At 36.5% G+C, this 22,458-nt stretch overlaps 1 protein-coding gene across 1 annotated transcript in view; it reads left to right on the forward strand.

Annotated features, from left to right (window-relative positions):
* LOC136037099 (ribonuclease H2 subunit B-like) overlaps positions 1 to 8,497 on the forward strand; it is an 83,782-nt gene extending 75,285 nt beyond the window's left edge. The window contains exon 6 of the mRNA XM_065719553.1: positions 8,361 to 8,497. Coding sequence (XP_065575625.1) covers positions 8,361 to 8,447 — 87 coding nt within the window. The 3' untranslated portion in view covers positions 8,448 to 8,497. The remainder of the gene's footprint in view (positions 1 to 8,360) is intronic.
* Positions 8,498 to 22,458: the final 13,961 nt, after the last annotated feature.

The raw sequence follows: 22,458 nt of genomic DNA on the forward strand, positions 1-22,458 counted from the left end.
GAACACCTCTCTCTCTCTCTCTCCCTCTGGCATGCTAGTCTACTTTCCTTGTTATAAAGGTTTCCAATTCTGCATACAATCACACTCATCCACTCAGTACAGCTACACAGGTGCACGGATGCTTAAGGCCGTCAATGGTTAGACCGTTGCTCAAGCGGTAACCATGTGCTACACCAATACCGACAACATGTTTATCTAGGCTGAGATTCACTTTAGCCCGTGTTGACTGCTTCCATTCAACAAGCTCAATTTTCTTTTCGATAGTGACCTCTCATATAAGGTCTGGGGATTATCGGCAGGGGTTCCGGTTGGAAATCTATAATTTTAATTAATTAAACACACTTTTTAACATTTTTTCAACAGGGGCATTGAATCAAGCCAACTGACTGGCTAGTGACCAACAAGCCGTATCGATGCCAATTTCACTCATACATTGAGGCCAAACTCTCGCCTGACTTCTCTATACAAGAGAGAAGTGACAGTTTTGATCTGTCAAAGTTTGACACACCTATTGGTGTAACTAGTGCGAACTTTGCCGTGACAACAAACAGACCAAAACTACGTAAAACTTGCGAATATACAACATTCTTCGCTGTCCCATTGTCTGTGCATATAAATAGATTGTCAGGTTTACCGACTCTTGAACATGCAACATATAATTGTCCATGGGAAAAACAATCCATATTCAGATCTATACCTCATTGTTCTAATGATTGCCCTTGAGCTTTGTTGATGTTGATTGCTAATCGAACATTACCTGTGTCCCGGTCGTCATTCATATATCCCCCCCTGTGCCCCCGGCGTCCCCGTTGTAGTTGTGTCCCGGTCGTCATTTCTATTCCCTGTGTCCCGGTTGTTTTTTGTGTCCCGGTGTCCCAGTCTGTAATTTCTCTTTGAGTGTCCCGGTCGTCATTTATATTCCCTGTGTCCCGGTATCCCGGTCTGTAATTTCGTCTGTCGACAAACACGACGTGAGTCGACAAACAACTTCATGACGGCATAATGCTCAATCCTTATAATAACGTCAGTCGACAAACATGCATGACGTCAGTCAACATACAACACACATGCAACTTATCTATATATATAAAAGAAAACAAACTAGAATGTAAAAACTGGAAATTGCATAAATATTTCGAAATATTTTGACAATAGATTAAAGTAATTCGAAAACCTTAAAACAGATACCCCAAATTTTGAGGTTTAATATAAATTGTTGGAGCTTTAGCATGCTTATCACGTAAAGATTTTTCCAAGTGTCAATGTTAGAATGAACATTGACAAATTGAAGAAAACAAATCAATAAAAAGAAGAAACTAAAAAAAAAGAAAAAACTAAAAAAGAAAAAAAACTAAAGAAGAAACTGTATCTATATATATAAAAATCTATATATATAAAAATAAGTTGTCTGTCTTTTATGTCTGTTACACTATGTCTGTTACGCCAGATTATATCTTATCTATATATATAAAAATAAGTTGTCTGTCTGTGGATCAGGTGACGTCATGTTTCTGTGTCGACTGAGGTCATGAAGTTAGTTGTCGTCATTTTTGCTATGACGGTGACGTCATTAAAGATATTTAAGACATATATGTTCACGTAGAAATCTATTAATGTTTAAGTTTACAATGACTGATGAACTTACAATGGCAAAAGCCGATGAAGATGCTCAAAGAGTCTATGCCAAAAAACTTGCTGCTGATAGAGAAAGTCAGAAAAGAAAGCGTGCCGAGGAACTACCAGAGCAACGCGAAAGCAGACTTGCTGCTAAAAGAGAAAGGGAAAAAAGAAGGCGTGCCGAGGAATCACAAGAACAGCAAGAAATCAGGCTTGATGCTGATAGAGAAAGCAAGAAAAGAAAGCGTGCCGAGGAATCACAAGAACAGCAAGAAATCAGGCTTGCTGCTGATAGAGAAAGTAAGAAAAGAAAGCGTGCCGAGGAATCAGAGCAACCTGAAAGTTATCGCCTGGCATTCAGGTACAGCCCAGTCGATGATCATAGCTTGAGTAGATGTGTTCAAATCGGGACAATGTCTAAAATTTGTCCCTGTTGCAAGGCCTTGAAATTCAATGGTGAAACAATGGGAATGTGTTGCGCCTCAGGAAAAGTTAAACTTCCTCTATTGGCTGCACCACCAGAGCCATTGAAGACTTTCCTTACTGGAACTACGTCAGAATCTAAGCGTTTTTTGTCAAAAATCAGAAAATACAACTCATGTTTCCAAATGACGTCGTTTGGAGCCCAAATCAAAAATTCAGATCAATTTATGTCTACTTTCAAAGTAAAAGGGCAAATTTATCATAGAGCAGGGTCCCTTCTACCATTCTCAGGCGAGAATCATAAATTTTTACAATTGTACTTCATCAGTGATAGAAATTCTGAATTGAATGCACGTTGCGAAATTCCAGCCACTAACAAAGAAATGAATAAGAAATGCAGTGCAATACATTATTATTCCTATAGACTAATGATTCGGCAGGATGAAGAAAATTATATTTTAAAATGCCGTGAATTGTTTCACCAATTTGTCGTTGATATGTATGCTAAAATTGAATCAGAACGTTTGCTATATATCCGCCTGAATCAGACCAAGCTCCGCTCTGAACAATACATTCATTTGCGAGATGCAGTTATAAATGAAGGTAATACCACAAACGTTGGAAGATTAACAATTTTACCTTCGTCATATGCTGGCAGTCCCCGTCATATGCATGAATATGCTCAAGATGCTATTGCGTATGTTCGTCTCTATGGTCGTCCAGATTTATTTATTACATTTACATGTAATCAATCTTGGGACGAGATACTGCAGCTTTTACTTCAAGGACAATCGGTGGTTCATAGGCATGACATTACGGCCCGTGTCTTCCGGCAAAAGTTGAAATCACTGATAAACTACATAGTAAAACTTGAAGTGTTTGGGTCAGTGCGATGCTGGATGTACTCAGTGGAATGGCAAAAACGAGGTTTGCCACACGCACATATACTAATCTGGCTACATAAAAAAATTACTTCGAACGAAATTGATGATGTGATTTCCGCTGAAATACCTGATAAAAATGTCGATAAGGGGTTACATGATATTATTGTAAAAAATATGATACATGGACCTTGCGGTGCACTGAACGAAAATTCACCATGCATGGCCAAAGTAAGGTGCACAAAGCAATATCCTCGACTTTTAGTATCAAACACAATTACTGGCAATGATGGTTACCCACAATATAGAAGAAGATCTACTGAAGATGGCGGTAAAACAGCAATAATAAAGAAGCGTAACGGTACCACCATCGAAGTAGATAACCAGTGGGTTGTTCCATATTCCCCATTATTATCAAAAACATTTAATGCACACATAAACGTTGAATACTGTAACTCCGTAAAGGCAATCAAATACATATGTAAATACGTCAACAAAGGCAGTGACATGGCAGTTTTTGGCTTGCAGCCCGAAATCAAAGATTTCGACGAAATCGTACAATATCAGGCTGGAAGATACATAAGCAGTAATGAAGCTGTTTGGTGAATTCTTTCATTTCCGATACATGAACGTAGTCCAGCTGTTGTTCACTTAGCGGTACATTTACAGAATGGTCAACGTGTTTATTTCACGGAAACCAACGTGCAACAAAGAGTCCTGAATCCACCGGATACAACATTAACAGCTTTTTTTTCGCTTTGCAAAAATGATTCTTTTGCAAAAAAACTGCTGTATACTGAAGTGCCTTCGTATTACACGTGGAATACTAAAAATAAAGTATTTGAACGTCGAAAACAGGGTAAGTCAGTCGACGGCCAACCTACCCTCTTCAAAGATACCACGATAGGAAGACTCTACACCGTTCACCCCAATCAACATGAATGCTTCTTTCTACGCCTGCTTTTGGTGAATGTACCCGGTCCGACATCCTTTGAGTATTTGAGAACTGTAAACGGTACTATACATGACACTTACCGTAGTGCATGCCAAGCTCTGAATTTATTGGAGAATGACCAACACTGGGATAACTGCATCAATGACGCGTGCGAAACGTCAACCCCAAGTCAAATTCGTGCATTGTTTGGCATCATTTTAACAACTTGCTCTCCATCAGCTCCTACAGAGTTATGGGAAAAATATAAGTCAAAAATGTCCGAAGATATACTCCATCGAAAACAGTTAGAGACGTCAGATATGACTTTTGATTTTACATCAGAAATTTATAACTACACTTTAGTTATTATGGAAGATTTGTGCGTACGTATGGCAAACAAACCTCTTCAGGATTTGGGAATGCCTTCACCTAACCGTATCGCTGCTGTTTCGACATGTGTAGAATTGGATCGTGAACAAAGTTACAGTACGAGTGATCTATTGTCGTATGTACAAAATAAATTTCCAAGTTAACATCGGAACAAAAAGACATTTATGATACGATAATGCATTGTGTCGATAACAACGTTGGAGAAATTTTCTTTTTGGATGCGCCAGGAGGTACTGGTAAAACGTTTGTGATAAAACTGATTCTGGCATCAATTCGATCAAAAAATGATATAGCGTTGGCAATTGCGTCGTCCGGAATAGCCGCAACATTGCTACCTGGTGGAAGAACTGCTCATTCCGCTTTGAAATTGCCTCTGAATTTGCATTCTACAGAAACTCCCACGTGCAATATTTCCAAATCATCTGGGATGGGTAAAGTATTGCAGCAATGCAAACTTATTATTTGGGATGAGTGCACAATGGCACACAAAAAATCGCTCGAGGCTCTGGATCAATGCTTGAAAGATTTGAGAGGGAAGTCGAAACCCTTTGGCAGCACATTAATATTGCTTGCGGGAGATTTCAGGCAAACATTACCTATAATACCTAGATCAACTCCTGCAGACGAAATGAATGCTTGCCTGAAAAATTCTAATTTATGGGCACACGTAAAAATATTAAAATTAACTACAAATATGCGTGTCCGATTGCAAAACGATGAATCTGGTCAAACATTTTCAGATCAATTGCTGGCAATTGGAAACGGAAAGCTCCCAGTAGACTCAATTTCAGGACGTATACAACTAACTGCTGATTTCTGTAATTTAGTGACGTCCAAAAATGAATTGATTGAAAAAGTATTTCCGAATATTCTAAAAAATTATAAAAATAATAAATGGCTAAGTGAAAGAGCGATTCTCGCACCCAAGAATATAGACGTCCACGAAATCAACAATATTGTTTTGACCAAGATTCGAGACCAGGCAGTCCTTTACAAGTCAATCGACACAGTTTTGGAACCAAATGAAGCGGTTAATTATCCATCTGAATTTTTAAATTCCATAGATCTTTCAGGGTTTCCACCACACGTGCTACAACTAAAAATAGGCGTACCAATAATACTTTTAAGAAATATCAACCCACCAAAGCTTTGCAATGGCACGCGACTTGCCGTAAAAAAAAAAAACAATGGAAAACCTAATAGAGGCCACAATCTTGACAGGGCCTTTTGAGGGTGAGGCTGTTCTTATTCCTCGCATTCCCATGATTCCAACGGATCTGCCTTTTCAATTTAAAAGATTGCAATTCCCAATTCGATTAGCATTTGCAATCACCATTAACAAAGCTCAAGGTCAATCATTAGAAAAATGTGGTATAGATCTTAATACTGATTGTTTTTCCCATGGACAATTGTACGTTGCATGTTCGAGGGTCGGTAAACCTGACAATCTATTTATATGCAGCGACAATTGGACAGCGAAGAATGTTGTATATTCGCAAGTTTTACGCAGTTAATTTGTATTGTATCTATCTATCTATCTATATAAAAACGAGTTGTGTGTATGCATGTTTGTTTGTTTGTAAAAAGAGCGTTCGCATATGACGTCATTATTAGTACATACGGCTTTGTATATGCACAGACAATGGGAAAGCCAAGAATGTTGTATATTCGCAATTTTTACGTAGTTTGAAACACATATTATAAATCTATCTATATTCACAGGTGGGACACAGGGACACAACTACAATGGCGCGTAACTAATATGGCGCGTAACGACTTACGCGCGCGGGGGGGCTTGGGGGGCGGGAAGCGCCCCACCAACTAGGTGTTGGGGTGGCGCGAAGCGCCACCCCAACAGCTAGTAGGGAATATAAATGACGACCGGGACACTCAAAGAGAAAGCGACCGGGACACAAGGAATGTTCGATTAGCAATCACCATCAACAAAGCACCGGGACACAAATGACGACCGGGACACAGGGGATATAAATGACGACCAGGACACTCAAAGAGATTTTACAGACCGGGACACCGGAACACAAATGACGACCGGGACAAAAATGACGACCGGGACACCAGGACACAGGGAATATAAATGACGACCGGGACACTCAAAGAGAAATTACAGACTGGGACACAGGGAAACAACAACAACGGGGACGCCGGAGGGCACAGGGGGATATATAAATGACGACGGGGACACAGGGAATGTTCGATTAGCAATCACCATCAACAAAGCTCAAGGGCAATCATTAGAATAATGAGGTATAGATCTGAATACAGATTATTTCTCCCATAGACAATTATATGTTTCATGTTCAAGAGTCGGTAAACCTGACAATCTATTTATATACACAGACAATGGGGCAGCCAAGAATGTTGTATATTCGCAAGTTTTACGTAGTTAAAAATAAATATATATATATATATATATATATATATATATATATATATATATATATATATATATATATATATATATATATATATATATATATATATATATATATTCACAGGTGGGACACAACTACAATGGCGCGTAACGACTTACGCGTGCGGGGGGGCTTGGGGTGGGGGGGGCGAAGCGCCACCCCAACAGCTAGTTTTATATATATAGATAGATAAATGATTTTATATATGATATCGCACTTTATTTATATGCGGTATTTAAAACCAAGTATGTGTTCGTATGTGTGTGTTCATGCTTTCTCCTATGCACTGAAAAAAAAACCGCTAAACTAATCAAGTTAGAACCGTGAAAAATTATGCAGAATTATCATTTTTTAACTTTCGAAATGGGCATAGGCGTGACAAATCATTAAAATAAAATCTTAAGAAAAACACGAATTTGATCTAATGGCAACAAGTGTCTGAGGGCCGTATACCCTACCTACCTGCCGCAGGGAAACTAAAAAACTAAAATAACTAAAAAATTAAATTATAAATAATGATCATTACTTAGCTAATGCAGTATAGACAAAGTGAATCTACATTACACATGGAGATATAAAATATGATAGATGGCCTACGCTGGTCCTTTGATATTGAAAACCTTTGTACAGGAGAAACCCGGTTCAGCTGTTCTTTTAGAAAACATCCCATTTGCAGTTTCAGCTCGAGAAGGATTTGGAGTGACGATGATGTTTTTCAGTAATAAATAAAGTTAGTAAACATACAATAATGGATAACGTTTATCTGCAAGATAAGCCAATGAACTGGTCATGCGAAACTCCAAAAAGTATATAAAATTGAATTAGATGTAATTTTATCCATTTGGTATCAGACATTTGAAAGATATTGTTTATATCAAACCTGTAAAATGCCTGGCCAGGTTTTCCATCACAATTCTTACAAACTCACGCGACAAATGTTCCAGAAATCCCAAGGCTAGAGAAAAGTAACTATAAATGCAAGAGTAACTATAAATGCTCTGTCTAATTTTCCTTTTGCCATTTCATTAAAATTATTCATCTGTTTGACCATTTTTGAATTTTTTTTAAATATAATAATAATTATATTCGTTTTATTAATTCTGATTGCAACTTTTGATGCTGAAAGTCAAATTCGCCTAAAGATTACAGAAAGAGGTTCAACTAGTAGTACAAAAATTTTGTTTAAAAAAAACAAGAAATCACTGTAGGAAAGTGAGTGCAGGTAGAAACCATGCCTTTGAACTAATGACGCCTTGTATATTTAGCATCTCATTTTGGTGTTCAATGTTAGATAGTACGTGCGTGCAATTAAAAAGAAAAAATGGGTTTGACTTCATAGTCTCAACGGCGCGGGCAATACTGACCTCTGTTTTGTGACCCTTCAGGAAGTGCAATGGGGACTAAAGGCCAGTCATCCGGTGCTTTTGTACACCCTTCTTTTTTACCTTCTCTGAACTTCTCCTGGCGCCCATTTAAAGCTCGAATGACTTTGACTTAGCTTACAGAGTCAAACCACTGATCTCTGTCATAAACCAAATAATCGATGACCCAGGCCCTGTAGAACATAGAATTGGAAGTTCAGGTCGCTAGCCACTCGACTAGGACCGTATATATGCCTTGTTTCCTTATTGTGTACAGATGAGGCCACAGACTTTCTAATGCATAGTTCTTCTTCATTTTCAGGTGAAGACACCAACAGCGAAGGAAAAGTCCTTAGCTACAGCTGCCAAGGGATCAAAATCAATAACTTCTTTTTTTAAGAAGAAATAATTGCAAGATCTTATTTTTAATAAAATTTGCAATAAACTTGTTATTACTCACTATTATTTAAGAATAGCAGAAGTATGTATTTTTATGCCTGCGAGGAAAGTTTTCAACTAACCAGTCTGAGGGGTTACAAAAAAAGGCTGGAATGCTCAGAATAGGAAGAGATGAGAGTTTAAAAATAGCCTAAAATCAGTGGGGATGTCTTTTGAGGTGGTAAAAGCACAAGTTTTGACTAAGGTGGGGATGTTTGTAGTGGAGTAATTTTCTCTAAATCTTGGAGGGAAGACGAAATCGGAGCCATTTTTCCCAAATCAAATGGAAATGACAGTGAAAACTAAAAAATCAGCCATATATTACCATAAAGGTAAAGATATACTAAAAATAAACTGACCCCTTTCTGTAGAAGCTTCAATTATGAAGGATTATCTTTGTTTTACCAGATTTTTGAAGAAACAAATTTTCAGCTGGTGGGGGGTGGTGCAAACTGGCATCTGGGGGGAAATCTAAGGTGTAAGAGGGGCAGTTGTTCCCCCCTCCCATAGCAAATTACGCCCCTGGTTTAGTATTTTTGTTTTCAGTATTCTAGTGGCTACTTAAATGCAGTGGCGTAATTTCGTCAAAATCGTAAGGGTAGGGACAAAGTTGGAGCCAATTTTCCCAAATCAAGTGAAAATGACAAAGAAAACTGAAAAATGAGCAATTTAATACCATGTAGGCAAAGATATTACTACTACTAATAACTCACCGCAGCACCAAGCCGCCTGAGATCAACACTGTTTTTTTTTGCAACACTGCTTTCAACACATATTTTTGAAGCAACAAAATTTCAGCTGGTATGGGGTGGGGCAAACTAAGGTCTAAGAGGGGCAGTTGTCCCTCTCTCCCATAGCAAATTACGCCCCTCGTTGAGTATTTTTGTTTCCAGTATTATAGTGGCTAGTTAAATACAGTGGCGTAATTTCGTCAAAATCGTGGGGGTAGGCGCAAAGTTGGAGCAAATTTTCCCAAATCAAATGAAAATGACAAAGAAAACTGAAAAATGAGCCATTTAATACCATGTAGGCAAAGATACTACTATTACTAACAACTCACCGCAGCACCAAGCCGCCTGAGATCAACACTGCTACGCACACTCCTCCTCCATCCCAATATATTGAAGCCTCTTTTTTACACCCTCCCGGGAACTTCCCATTTCCTTTCAATCTTTTTTATGACGTCCTCCCACCAAAGACGAGCAGCGTCTTTTGAGCAGCTTCCTCGGCTGTTGCCATTGTAGGTCCTTTCAATCTTTTTTATGACGTCCTCCCACCAAAGACGAGGACGACCTGCTTTCCGTTTAACCCTAGACGGTTGGCCGAAAAGGACAATCTTCGGCAATCTGTCATCCTTCATCCGCACAACGTGCCCTAGCCATCTCCATCATTGTTTCATTATAATCCTAGAAAGCATGGTTGAACCATTTTTCGTACAGCCTACTGTTTGAAATACGGTGAGTCAGCCGGGTATTTAACCACTGTCATCACTGTAGCTTCTTATATTCTAATCTCGGTTTGCAGACTTATCTTCCTAATCTGCCAAAGTTTTTTTTAGCTGTGAAAAAAAAACACACTGAGCCTTGGCTATTCTACTTTCAACATCTCCTCTGCTCCCAAACGTCTTTACTAATAATACTACCAAGGTAAGTGAAGCTGCCCACCTGATCAATCTTTTTGTTACCCAATGTCACCTTTTCATCTTCAATTATTCCTAGCCTTAGTGACTTAGTACTCTTAACACTGATTTTCAAACCTATTCTTACACCCTGAATGCGCAAAACCTCTAACAGTTCATTCATTTTGCTCACACTTTCATCTAGGATGCTTAAATCGTCATTAATGTCAGCGTAATCTAAGTTCAGGGGAGTTTTTCTGTCCATGGGAAAAACAATCCGTATTCAGATCTATGCCTCATGATTCTAATGATTGCCCTTGAGCTTTGTTGATGGTGATTGCTAGTCGAACATTCCCTGTGTCGCCGTCCCGGTCGTCATTTGTGTCCCGGTCTGTATATACATTCGTTTTGAATTGGTATATGATGAAATAAATTTTTGTGTTTTTCCCCTTTTTTCTTTTTAGTTTTTTTTTTTTTTGGTTTTTACCTTTTTTTAGTTTTTTAAGTTTTTTTCTTTTCAGTTTTTTTTTTGAGTTTTTGCCTTTTTAGTTTTTTTTATTTTTATTTTTAGTTTTTTTAGTTTTGTTTTTCTCCTTTATTTTTCAGTTTTTTTCCTTCTTTTATTTTTTCCTCGGCACGCTTTCTTTTCTTACTTTCTCTATCAGCCGCAAGTTTTTTGGCATAGAATCTTTGAGCAGCTTCCTTGGCTGTTGCCATTGTAGGTTCTTCCTTCATTTTACAATTAAACATTTTTCCGTCCACGATCTTCTTACAATTAAAAATTTGTCTTTTGAGCAGCTTCCTCGGCTGTTGCCATTGTAGGTCCTTTCAATCTTTTTTATGACGTCCTCCCACCAAAGACGAGGACGACCTGCTTTCCGTTTAACCCTAGACGGTTGGCCGAAAAGGACAATCTTCGGCAATCTGTCATCCTTCATCCGCACAACGTGCCCTAGCCATCTCCATCATTGTTTCATTATAATCCTAGAAAGCATGGTTGAACCATTTTTCGTACAGCCTACTGTTTGAAATACGGTGAGTCAGCCGGGTATTTAACCACTGTCATCACTGTAGCTTCTTATATTCTAATCTCGGTTTGCAGACTTATCTTCCTAATCTGCCAAAGTTTTTTTAGCTGTGAAAAAAAAGAAAACACACTGAGCCTTGGCTATTCTACTTTCAACATCTCCTCTGCTCCCACCGTCTTTACTAATAATAGTACCAAGGTAAGTGAAGCTGCCCACTTGATCAATCTTTTTGTTACCCAACGTCACCTTTTCATCTTCAATTATTCCTAGCCTTAGTGACTTAGTATTCTTAACACTGATTTTCAAACCTATTCTTGCACCCTGAATTCGCAAAACCTCTAACAGTTCATTCATTTTGCTCACACTTTCATCTAGGATGTTTAAATCGTCATTAATGTCAGCATAATCTAAGTTCAGGGGAGCTTTTCTTCCCCATTTGATTCCCTGGTCTCCCATGACTGAATCCATCAAGACAGAGTCCATCAAAATGATCTATATGAAGGGGGATAGAACAAAACCCTGCTTAACTCCTGATTTCATACAAAACCAGCTGCTAATCTCGTTTCCTATCTTAACCGCAGCAGTGTTATTCTCGCACATAGCACTAACCACTTTAATGTATTTCTCTGGAATATCATACAAGGATAAGATCGTTGCTAAAGCTCTTCAATCAACAGAATCGAATGCTTACTCATAATCTATAAAACTGTTGACCAAAGGTGTTTGACGACTCAGGCACTTCTCAATTATTAACCAAAGAGTGAAAATCTGGTCGACACATCCTCTACCTTTTCTAAAGCCGCACTATTTTTCTCTTAAAACTTTGTCTATAGCATCTCTCAGTCTAAAAAGTATCATATTACTAAGTAATTTGCTACCTTCAGAGACCAGACTAATGTTTCGATAATTACCACACTCACTCTTATCACCTTTCTTATACAGATATAGTGGTTTATATAAGGTTTTCCTAAAGTCGTTAGGTACTTCCCCTTTTTCAAAAATGATATTCACAGTCTTCAGTAACTTATTTCTATCCCTTATAGTCACCATGTTTAAGAAACTCCTTTACCACACTATCAGCATCTGGAGCCTTATTATTTTTAATTCTTTTAGTACTATCGTTAATTCTTCCTCACAAAACAAATCTTTCTTCACATCCCCCTCCGGCCCAGGGGTGGATCCAGGATTTTTTTTTAGGGGGGAGCGCATAATAGGTTGCTTCGATAGACTTTGCGAACAAAGAACTATCCGCAATTAAAAGGGAACATCGACAATTATGTGTTGTAGGTAGGTAGTGGAAATAAATTTAATCTAAACTCTGTTTATGGTTTAAGTTCTAATAAATCTGTTAAAATTAAAATGGTATAAAAATATTGAAAAAATAATAAGTTATAAAAACCACCCTGCTATAAATAAAAAATGAAAAGCTATTAATCATCTATAAAAAAAAGTTGATATTTAATATCTTCTGCATTATTTTTTGCATTTGCACTTCTGACCACTATAGCGAGTGAGTTGACGCTTTTATTGTAAAAAGAAAAAAAAATGGTCTTGAACCATCTTTTGGGGTCATGCACTCTTTGTGACAATTTGTATAGGTCAAACCATTTAGTATGTTGTCTAACTTTGTGGATTTGCTTAGTAACTATGATAGTAATGAAGAGCGGACAATGCGGATAAAGACACAACTTGTATATTCGTAAAAAAAATGTATTAAGCCTTATATACTAGTTCCTTTAGGGGTGTAACAAGAAAAACAGAACGAAGAGATAGAAAGGCATAGAAGAAATTTAAAACGAGGGTTTTAAGCATAGGCAATAAAGCATTAACTAATCACTGTTTCTTTTTGAAAATAGTGTTTTAATAAACAGTGTCAACTTTGACAAAATCTCAAAAATTTACTAATCAAGATTTTACCTTTCATAACAACTTAGCGTATCTTTCTGTTTTTAAAGTTCATGATATTTAGCTTAAATTACAGAATTCTCAATTTTTTAAGAAGTCTGATTCTCTATTTCCACTCTCGCGATATCTATTTATTACACAATCGATGTCTACCTCAATTAAATAAAAAAAAAAAATGTTTTTTTAACTGAAAGTAAGGAGCGACATTAAAACTTAAAGCGAACAGAAATTACTCTGTATATGAAATGGGTTGTCCCCTCCGCAATCCCTCACTCTTTACGCTAAAGTTTTTAATTGTTTTAAAAAGTAGAATTGTGGCAAAGAGTCAAACTTTAGCGTAAAGAGCGAGGGATTGCGGAGGGGACATCCCATTTCACATACGGAGTAATTTCTGTTCGTTTTAAGTTTTAATGTCGCTTCTTACTTTCAGTTAAAAAAAAAACTATTTTTTATTTATTTAATTTCTGAACGTTTTTGAATTAATGCATGTTTGATTTTGGCTCTCTGCACATAAATTATTAAAATGAAATTATTGATTCTTTTTTGGCTAAATGGCTTTTTACGAACGTTTTTATTAGTAAAAAATATACGTAACTTAAGAATTAACTTACGTAACAAACTTTTATATTCTTATATTTTCATTATGTACATGAGGGGGTTTGTCCCTTCATTAATACCTCGCTCTTTACACTAAATCTTAAGTTTTGTCCCAATTCTTTAAGAATGACCCCTGAATCAGAAACGCCGTAGAATAAATAGTTTAATTTACTAAAAATACTTTAGCATAAAGAGCGAGATATTTATCTTTTCCTAAATACCTCGCTCTTTATGCTATTTTTAGAACCCCTCATATGCTTAATAATCTCTGTTCGTTTTAAGTTTTAATGCTACTCCTTACTTTCAATTGAAAAAAACTTTTTCATGTTTATTTTTTCATTGTTTTTTTTATAGTAATGCTAGAAAATCCCGCGCCCTTTTCATTGAATTTTTCTTCCCCCATGACATATTCCTCCAAGGAAAGATCCTCCCACATAGCCCCCTTCCCCCAACCCCACGCCCCAACCAAAAAAATATCCCACTGAAAACGTCTGTATAACCATTACTGTATGTAAACACTGGTCTAAGTTTGTAACTTGCAGCCCCTTCCTCAGGGACTGTGGGGGAGTAAGTCATCCCCAAAGACATAGTTATTATGGTCTTCGACGATGCGGAACAAAATGGCTATCTCAAAATTTTGATCCGTTGAGTTTGGGGAAAAAATGAGCGTGGGAGGGGGCCTAGGTGCACTCCAATTTTTTTGGTCACATAAAAAGGGCGCTAGAACTTTTCATTTCCGTTAGAATGAGCCCTCTTGCGACATTCTAGGACCACTTGGTCGATACGGTGAACCCTGGGAAAACAACAACAAATAAACACGCACCTTCTGTCTTCTGGCCAAAAATACGAAATTCCACATTTTTGTAGATAGGAGCTTGAAATTTATGCTAGAGGGTTCTCTGATACGCTGAATCTGATGGTGTGATTTTCGTTAAGATTTTATGACTTTTAGGGGGTGTTTCCCCCTATTTTCCAAAATGAGGCAAATTTTCTCAGGCTCGTAACTTTTGATGACAAAGACTAAATTTGATGAAACTTATATATTTAAAATCAGTATGAAAATCCGATTCTTTTGACGTAACTTCTACAACAGGGTTCTCTGAAACGTTGAATCTGATGGTGTGATTTTCGTTAAGATTCTATGACTTTTAGGGGGTGTTTCCCCGTATTTTCCAAAATGAGGCAAATTTTCTCAGGCTCGTACCTTTTGATGACAAAGACTAAATTTGATGAAACTTATATATTTAAAATCAGTATGAAAATCCGATTCTTTTGACGTAACTTCTACAACAGGGTTCTCCGAAACGTTGAATCTGATGGTGTGATTTTCGTTAAGATTCTATGACTTTTAGGGGGTGTTTCCCCCTATTTTCCAAAATGAGGCAAATTTTCTCAGGCTCGTAACTTTTGATGACAAAGACTAAATTTGATGAAACTTATATATTTAAAATCAGTATGAAAATCCGATTCTTTTGACGTATCTTTTAGTATTACAATTCCGTTTTTTAGAGTTTTGTTTACTATTGAGCCGGGTCGCTCCTTACTACAGTTTGTTACCACGAGCTGTTTGATGTTTCAGTAGACGCTTGTAATGGCCAGTCCTGTCAGTCTAGGCCAGTGATTCTCAACCTTTTTTTCCCCATGGACCCCTTTTCCCTTCTTTTTATCTTGGCGGACCCCTTCATAGCTATTGGACATAAGAACAATTTTCTATTCTTCACTAATATAAATTTTAAGGTTTTAATTATCAAAGAAATAATATACGATTAAGCTTTATTTTTAAATGAAAACTAGTTTAATTCAAATAAAATATTCTACTATAAAAATAATAATTATTGTTACTATTACTATTATTGTGATAATAACTACAATATTACATTGTTTCTTCTATGGGCAAGCAACTCAAAATCATGGGGAGTAGAGCTCCTCAGGTAGTTGAATTCACTCCAACATTATTTTTGTAAACTGAATATAAAAAGGAGTTGAAATTAAGTGTGTGATTAAAAAAAAAGTAAAAGGCATGTTTATTCAATGAGATCCCTATGGTCGATGCTTCTCGGCGAATTTCCTTATATTTGGTTCTATCGATGTTAATGATAGTCGAAGATCGCCCCTTTTCACAATGTCAAGTCTATTGCGAGCTTTTGATAACATTTGAGAAACACGACTAAATCCCGCTTCAACAAGGTAAGATGTAGGAAAAGCAATAACGTAGAACTGCGCTTTATCCCAGAGCAAAGGATGCTTTGTAGCGACAACGGTTGTTTTCCATATATTATACTTTTCATCTTTGGATTTTGCAGGCGTTATTTCATCACTTTGTAATTCGATGAGGGGCTCTTGCAAAGACAATTCTATTTCGGCAACATTAACTTCGAAAGGAATTGAAACCCAAATCTGTATATCCATCCTGAGTAGGTCGCATATCTTCATGTATATCTTCCAAATATTCACCATATAATGCAAGATCTTCATCTTGCAAATCGCTGCTAACACAGGCCAAACAAGGAAATTGTTCAAATGCACGACGCCAGATATTATTCTTATACAGCTGTAGTTTTCTTAGAAAAGCAGCAATAGTTAGCAAAACAAGTTTTTTTAACTGAAAGTAAGGAGCGACATTAAAACTTAAAACGACCAGAAATTACTTCGTATATGAAAGAGAATGCTTCCTCATCAACGCCTCGCTCTTTACGCTAAAGTTTGACCCTTTCTCTCAATTCTTCTTTTTAAAACAGTAACAAACCTTAGCGTAAAGAGCGGGGCGTTGATGAGGAAGCAGCCTCTTTCATATACGAATTAATTTCTGGTCGTTTTAAGTTTTAATGTCACTCCTTACTTTCAGTTAAAAAATCTTGCTTTTTTAATTTAATTTCTGAACGTTTTTGAATCAATGCATCTTTTGATTTTGGCTCTCCGCAGAGGAATAATTAAAACAAAATTTGCATTTTTTTTGGCTAAATGGCTTTCTCATAATTTTGATCGAATGATTTTGAGAAAAAAAGAGCGGGGGAGGAAGCCTAGTTGCCCTCCGATTTTTTGGTTAATTAAAAAGGCAACTAGAATTTTTAATTTTTTACGAATATTTTTATTAGTAAAAGATTTACGTAACTTCTAAATTAGCTTACGTAAAGAACTTTTGTATTCTTATATTTTTATTACATATATGAGGGGGTTCACCCCCTTGTCAGATCCTCGCTCTTTACACTAAAGCTTAAATTTTGTCCCAATTCATTAAGAATGACCCCAGAATCACAAAAGCCGTAGAATAAATAGTTGAAATTACTAAAAATACTTTAGCGTAAAGAGTGAGGTATTAGGAGGAGGTGAGCCCCTCAAATGGGTAATAATTTCTGTTTGTTTTAAGTTTTAATGCTGCTCCTTACTTCCAGCTGAAAGAACTTTTTCATATTTACTTTTTCATTGTTTTTTTTTAAATAATGCTAGTAAATCCTGCGCTCCCTTCATGGAGATTTTCTTCCCCCATGACAAATTATCGATGGAAAGCTCCCCCAGTAATCCCCCTCTTCTCAACCCCTCCCCCAACCAAAAAAAAACCTCCTGAAAACGCCTGTACACTTCCCAATAACCATTACTATATGTAAGCACTGGTCAAAGTTTGTAACTTGTTGCCCCTCCCACGGGGACTGTGGGGGAGTAAGTCGTCCCCAAAGACATAGTTATAAACCTGACAATCTATTTATATGCAGCGACAAATGGACAGTGAAGAATGTTGTATATTCGCAAGTTTTACGCAGTTAATTTGTATTGTATCTATCTATCTATCTATCTATATAAAAAACGAGTTGTGTGTATGCATGTTTGTTTGTTTGTAAAAAGAGCGTTTGCATATGACGTCATTATTAGTACATACGGCTTTGTATATGCACAGACAATGGGAAAGCCAAGAATGTTGTATATTCGCAATTTTTACGTAGTTTGAAACACATATATAAATCTATTTATATTCACAGATGGGACAAGGGGCCACAACTACAATGGCGCGTAACTAATATGGCGCGTAACGACTTACGCGCGCGGGGGGGGGCTTGGGGGGGGGGCGAAGCGCCCCACCTACTTGTAGGGAATATAAATGACGACCGGGACACTCAAAGAGAAAGCGACCGGGACACAAGGAATGTTCAATTAGCAATCACCATCAACAAAGCACCGGGACACAAATGACGACCGGGACACAGAGAGTATAAATGACGACCAGGACATAAGTAAAAAAAAAAACTAAAAAACTAAAGAGGGTAAAAACTAAAAAAAAAACTAAAAAGAAAAAAAACTAAAAACTAATAAAAAAACTAAAAAAGCTAAAAAACTTAAAAAAAAAATAAAAAAAGGAAAAAAATGAAAAATTAAGGAGAAAAACAAAACTAAAAAAAATAAAAATAAAAAAAAGAAAAAAGAAAAAAACTAATAAAACTAAAAAAAAGTAAAAACCAAAAAAAAACTAAAATGAAAAAAAGGGGAAAAATACAAAAATTTATTTCATCATATACCATTTCAAAAACGAATGTATATACAGACCAGGACACCGGGATACAAATGACGACCGGGACACAGGGAATATAAATGACGACCGGGACACTCAAAGAGAAAGCGACCGGGACACAAGGAATGTTCAATTAGCAATCACCATCAACAAAGCACCGGGACACAAATGACGACCGGGACACAGGGAGTATAAATGACGACCAGGACATAAGTAAAAAAAAAAACTAAAAAACTAAAGAGGGTAAAAACTACAAAAAAACTAAAAAGAAAAAAAAACTAAAAACTAATAAAAAAACTAAAAAAGCTAAAAAACTTTAAAAAAAATAAAAAAATAAAAAAAAGGAAAAAAATGAAAAATTAAGGAGAAAAACAAAACTAAAAAAAAATAAAAATAAAAAAATGACAAAAGAAAAAAACTAATAAAACTAAAAAAAAGTAAAAACCAAAAAAAAACTAAAAAGAAAAAAGGGGAAAAATACAAAAATTTATTTCATCATATACCATTTCAAAAACGAATGTATATACAGACCAGGACACCGGGATACAAATGACGACCGGGACACAGGGAATATAAATGACGGCCGGGACACAGGGACACAACTACAACGGGGACGGGGGGCAAAGGGGGATATATAAATGACGACGGGGACACAGGGAATGTTCGATTAGCAATCACCATCAACAAAGCTCAAGGGCAATCATTAGAATCATGAGGTATAACTAAAAAAAACTTAAAAAAGGTAAAAAACTAAAAACTAAAAAAAAAGACCAATTCAAAAACGAATGTATATACAGACCGGGACACCGGGACACAAATGACGACCGGGACACCGGGACACAAGGAATATAAATGACGCCCGGGACACTCAAAGAGAAATCACAGACTGGGACACCGGGACACAAATGACGACCGGGACACAGGGAATATAAATGACGACTGGGACACAGGGACACAACTACAACGGGGACACCGGGGGGCACAGGGGGATATATAAATGACGACGGCGACACAGGGAATGGTCGATTAGCAATCACCATCAACAAAGCTCAGGGGCAATCATTAGAATCATAAGGTATAGATCTGAATACGGAGTGTTTTCCCATGGACCAATATATGTTGCATGTTCAAGACTCGGTAAACCTGACAATCTATTTATATGCACAGACAATGGGACAGCAAAGAATGTTGTATATTCGCAAGTTTTACGTAGTTAAATATATATATATATATATATATATATATATATATATATATATATATATATATATATATATATATATATATATATATATATATATATATATATATATATATATATATATATATATATATATATATATATATATATATATATATATATATATATATATATATATATATATATATATACACACATATATATATATATATATATATATATATATATATATATATATATATATATATATATATATATATATATATATATATATATATACATATATATATATATATATATATATATATATATATATATATATATATATATATATATATATATATATATATATATATATATATATATATATATATATATATATATATTCACAGGTGGGACATATGGACACAACTACAATGGCGCGTAACTAATATGGCGCGTAACGACTTACGCGCGCGGGGGGGCTTGGGGGTGGCGCGAAGCTTCACCCCAACAGCTAGTTTTTATATATATAGATATACTAGCTGTTGGGGTGGTGGTTCGCGCCAAGCCAACACCTAGTTGGTGGGGGCGCTTCGCGCCCCCCCAAGCCCCCCCCCCCCCGCGCGTAAGTTGTTACGCGCCATACTAGTTACGCGCCATTGTAGTTGTGTCCATATGTCCCACCTGTGAATATATATATATATATATATATATATATATATATATATATATATATATATATATATATATATATATATATATATATATATATATATATATATATATATATATATATATAAATAAGTTGTTTGTCTGTCTGTCGACTGACGTCATGTTTGTGTGTCGACTGACGTCATGTTTGTCGACTGACGTCATTATAAGGATTGAGCTGTATGTCGTCATGAAGCTGTTTGTCGTCTGACGTCATGTTTGTCGACTAACGAAACTACAGACCGGGACACAAATGACGTGTTATGTCTGTTATAACGTAATAGAGGCAACAATCTTGACAGGGCCTTTTGAGGGTGAGGCTTTTCTTATTCAACGCATTCTCATGATTCCAATGGATCTGCCTTTTCAACCTAAAAGATTGCAATTCCCAATTTGATTAGCATATTTAGTTTTCAGTCCAGAACCACTAAAGCTATTATGTAAATATCAAAAATATTTATGTTGTCTGAGCAATAATTTTTAGTTTTTATTTCAAAGATGAACTTACAATGGCAAAAGCCGATGAAGATGCTCAAAGAGTCTATGCCAAAAAACTTGCTGCTGATAGAGAAAGTCAGAAAAGAAAGCGTGCCGAGGAATCAAAAGAACAGCAAGGAAACAGGCTTGAGGCTAAAGAACGCAAAACCGCGCAGTTAGATGAAGATCCACCTGGACAGCGAGAGTCAAAACATATCAAAACTGAAAATGATAGCGATGATGATTGGGTTTGGATCTTGACTTGGATAAGGTCATCAATGCCTACCAGATTTTAGTTAAAAAACAAAGGTTCGGCGATATGTATTTCATAGTGAAGCTGAAAAATAAAGAAGAAAAAGGAAAACTGAAAAAAGAAAAAAATGTAAAAAACTAAAAAATACTAAAAAGAAAAAACACTCAAAGAGAAATTACAGACCGGGACACAAATGACGACCGGGACAGAGGGAATATAAATAACGACCGGGATACTCAAGGAGAAATTACAGACTGGGATACCGGGACACAAATGACGACCGGGACACAGGCAATATAAATGACGACCAGGACACAGGTATTTAAGAATATTGTTCAAAGACAAATTTTTAATTGTAAGAAGACCGTTGAAAGAGAAATTTCTAATTGTAAAATGACTGAAGAACCTACAATGGCAACACCCGAGGAAGCAGCTCAAAACGAATGTATTCACGCGAAGTAGCTGAGTTGTAAAGCGTTATGTTTCAGGTTCTAGGTCCGAGAGGCTCCAGGTTTGAACCTTGGCTTTAGCATTAATACAATAGAAGAAAAAAACTAAAAAAGGTAAAAACTACAAAAAAACTAAAAGAAAATATATATATATATTATATATATCATCTTTTCCACAAAAATAATAATTTAGTGCTTCTGCTTAAAAACAGCAATCGAATTGATGCCTCCTGATACGCAACTATCAACAAAGTGGCAATCGTTGTGGTCGGTGATCAGTTCTTACCTCGAGATAATATTCTTTATAGGCGAAACAATCAGTTGACAAGAATTGCTTAAACTCATCGATGCTACGATGCCCTACAATATCCTGACGAATATAAATGACGCCCGGGACACTCAAATAGAAATCACAGACTGGGACACCGGGACACAAATGACGACGGGGACACAGGGAATATAAATGACGACCCGGACACAGGGACACAACTACAACGGGGACGCCGGGGGCACAGGGGGATATATAAATGACGACGGCAACAAAGGAAATGGTCGATTAGCAATCACCATCAACAAAGCTCAAGGGCAATCAATAGAATCATGAGGTATAGATCTGAATACGGATTGTTTTCCCATGGACCATTATGCGTTGCATGTTCAAGAGTCGGTAAACCTGACAATCTATTTATATGCACAGACGATGGGACAGCAAAGAATGTTGTATATTCGCAAGTACGTGTCCCTGTGTCCCACCTGTGAATATAGATAGATTTATATATGTGTTTCAAACTACGTAAAAATTGCGAATAAACAACATTCTTGGCTTTCCCATTGTCTGTGCATATACAAAGCCGTATGTACTAATAATGACGTCATATGCAAACGCTCTTTTTACAAACAAACAAACATGCATCCACACAACTCGTTTTTATATAGATAGATAGATGGATAGATACAATACAAATTAACTGCGTAAAACTTGCGAATATACAACATTCTTCGCTGTCCAATTGTCGCTGCATATAAATACATTGTCAGGTTTACCGACCCTCGAACATGCAACGTACAATTGTCCATGGGAAAAACAATCAGTATTAAGATCTTTACCACATTTTTCTAATGATTGACCTTGAGCTTTGTTAATGGTGATTGCAAATACTAATCGAATTGGGAATTGCAATCTTTTAAATTGAAAAAGCAGATCCGTTGGAATCATGGGAATGCGAGGAATAAGAACAGCCTCAGCCTCATAAGGCCCTG

This window comes from Artemia franciscana, chromosome 16, assembly GCF_032884065.1.
Source record: "Artemia franciscana chromosome 16, ASM3288406v1, whole genome shotgun sequence".
In the NCBI taxonomy this organism is placed as follows: domain Eukaryota; kingdom Metazoa; phylum Arthropoda; class Branchiopoda; order Anostraca; family Artemiidae; genus Artemia; species Artemia franciscana.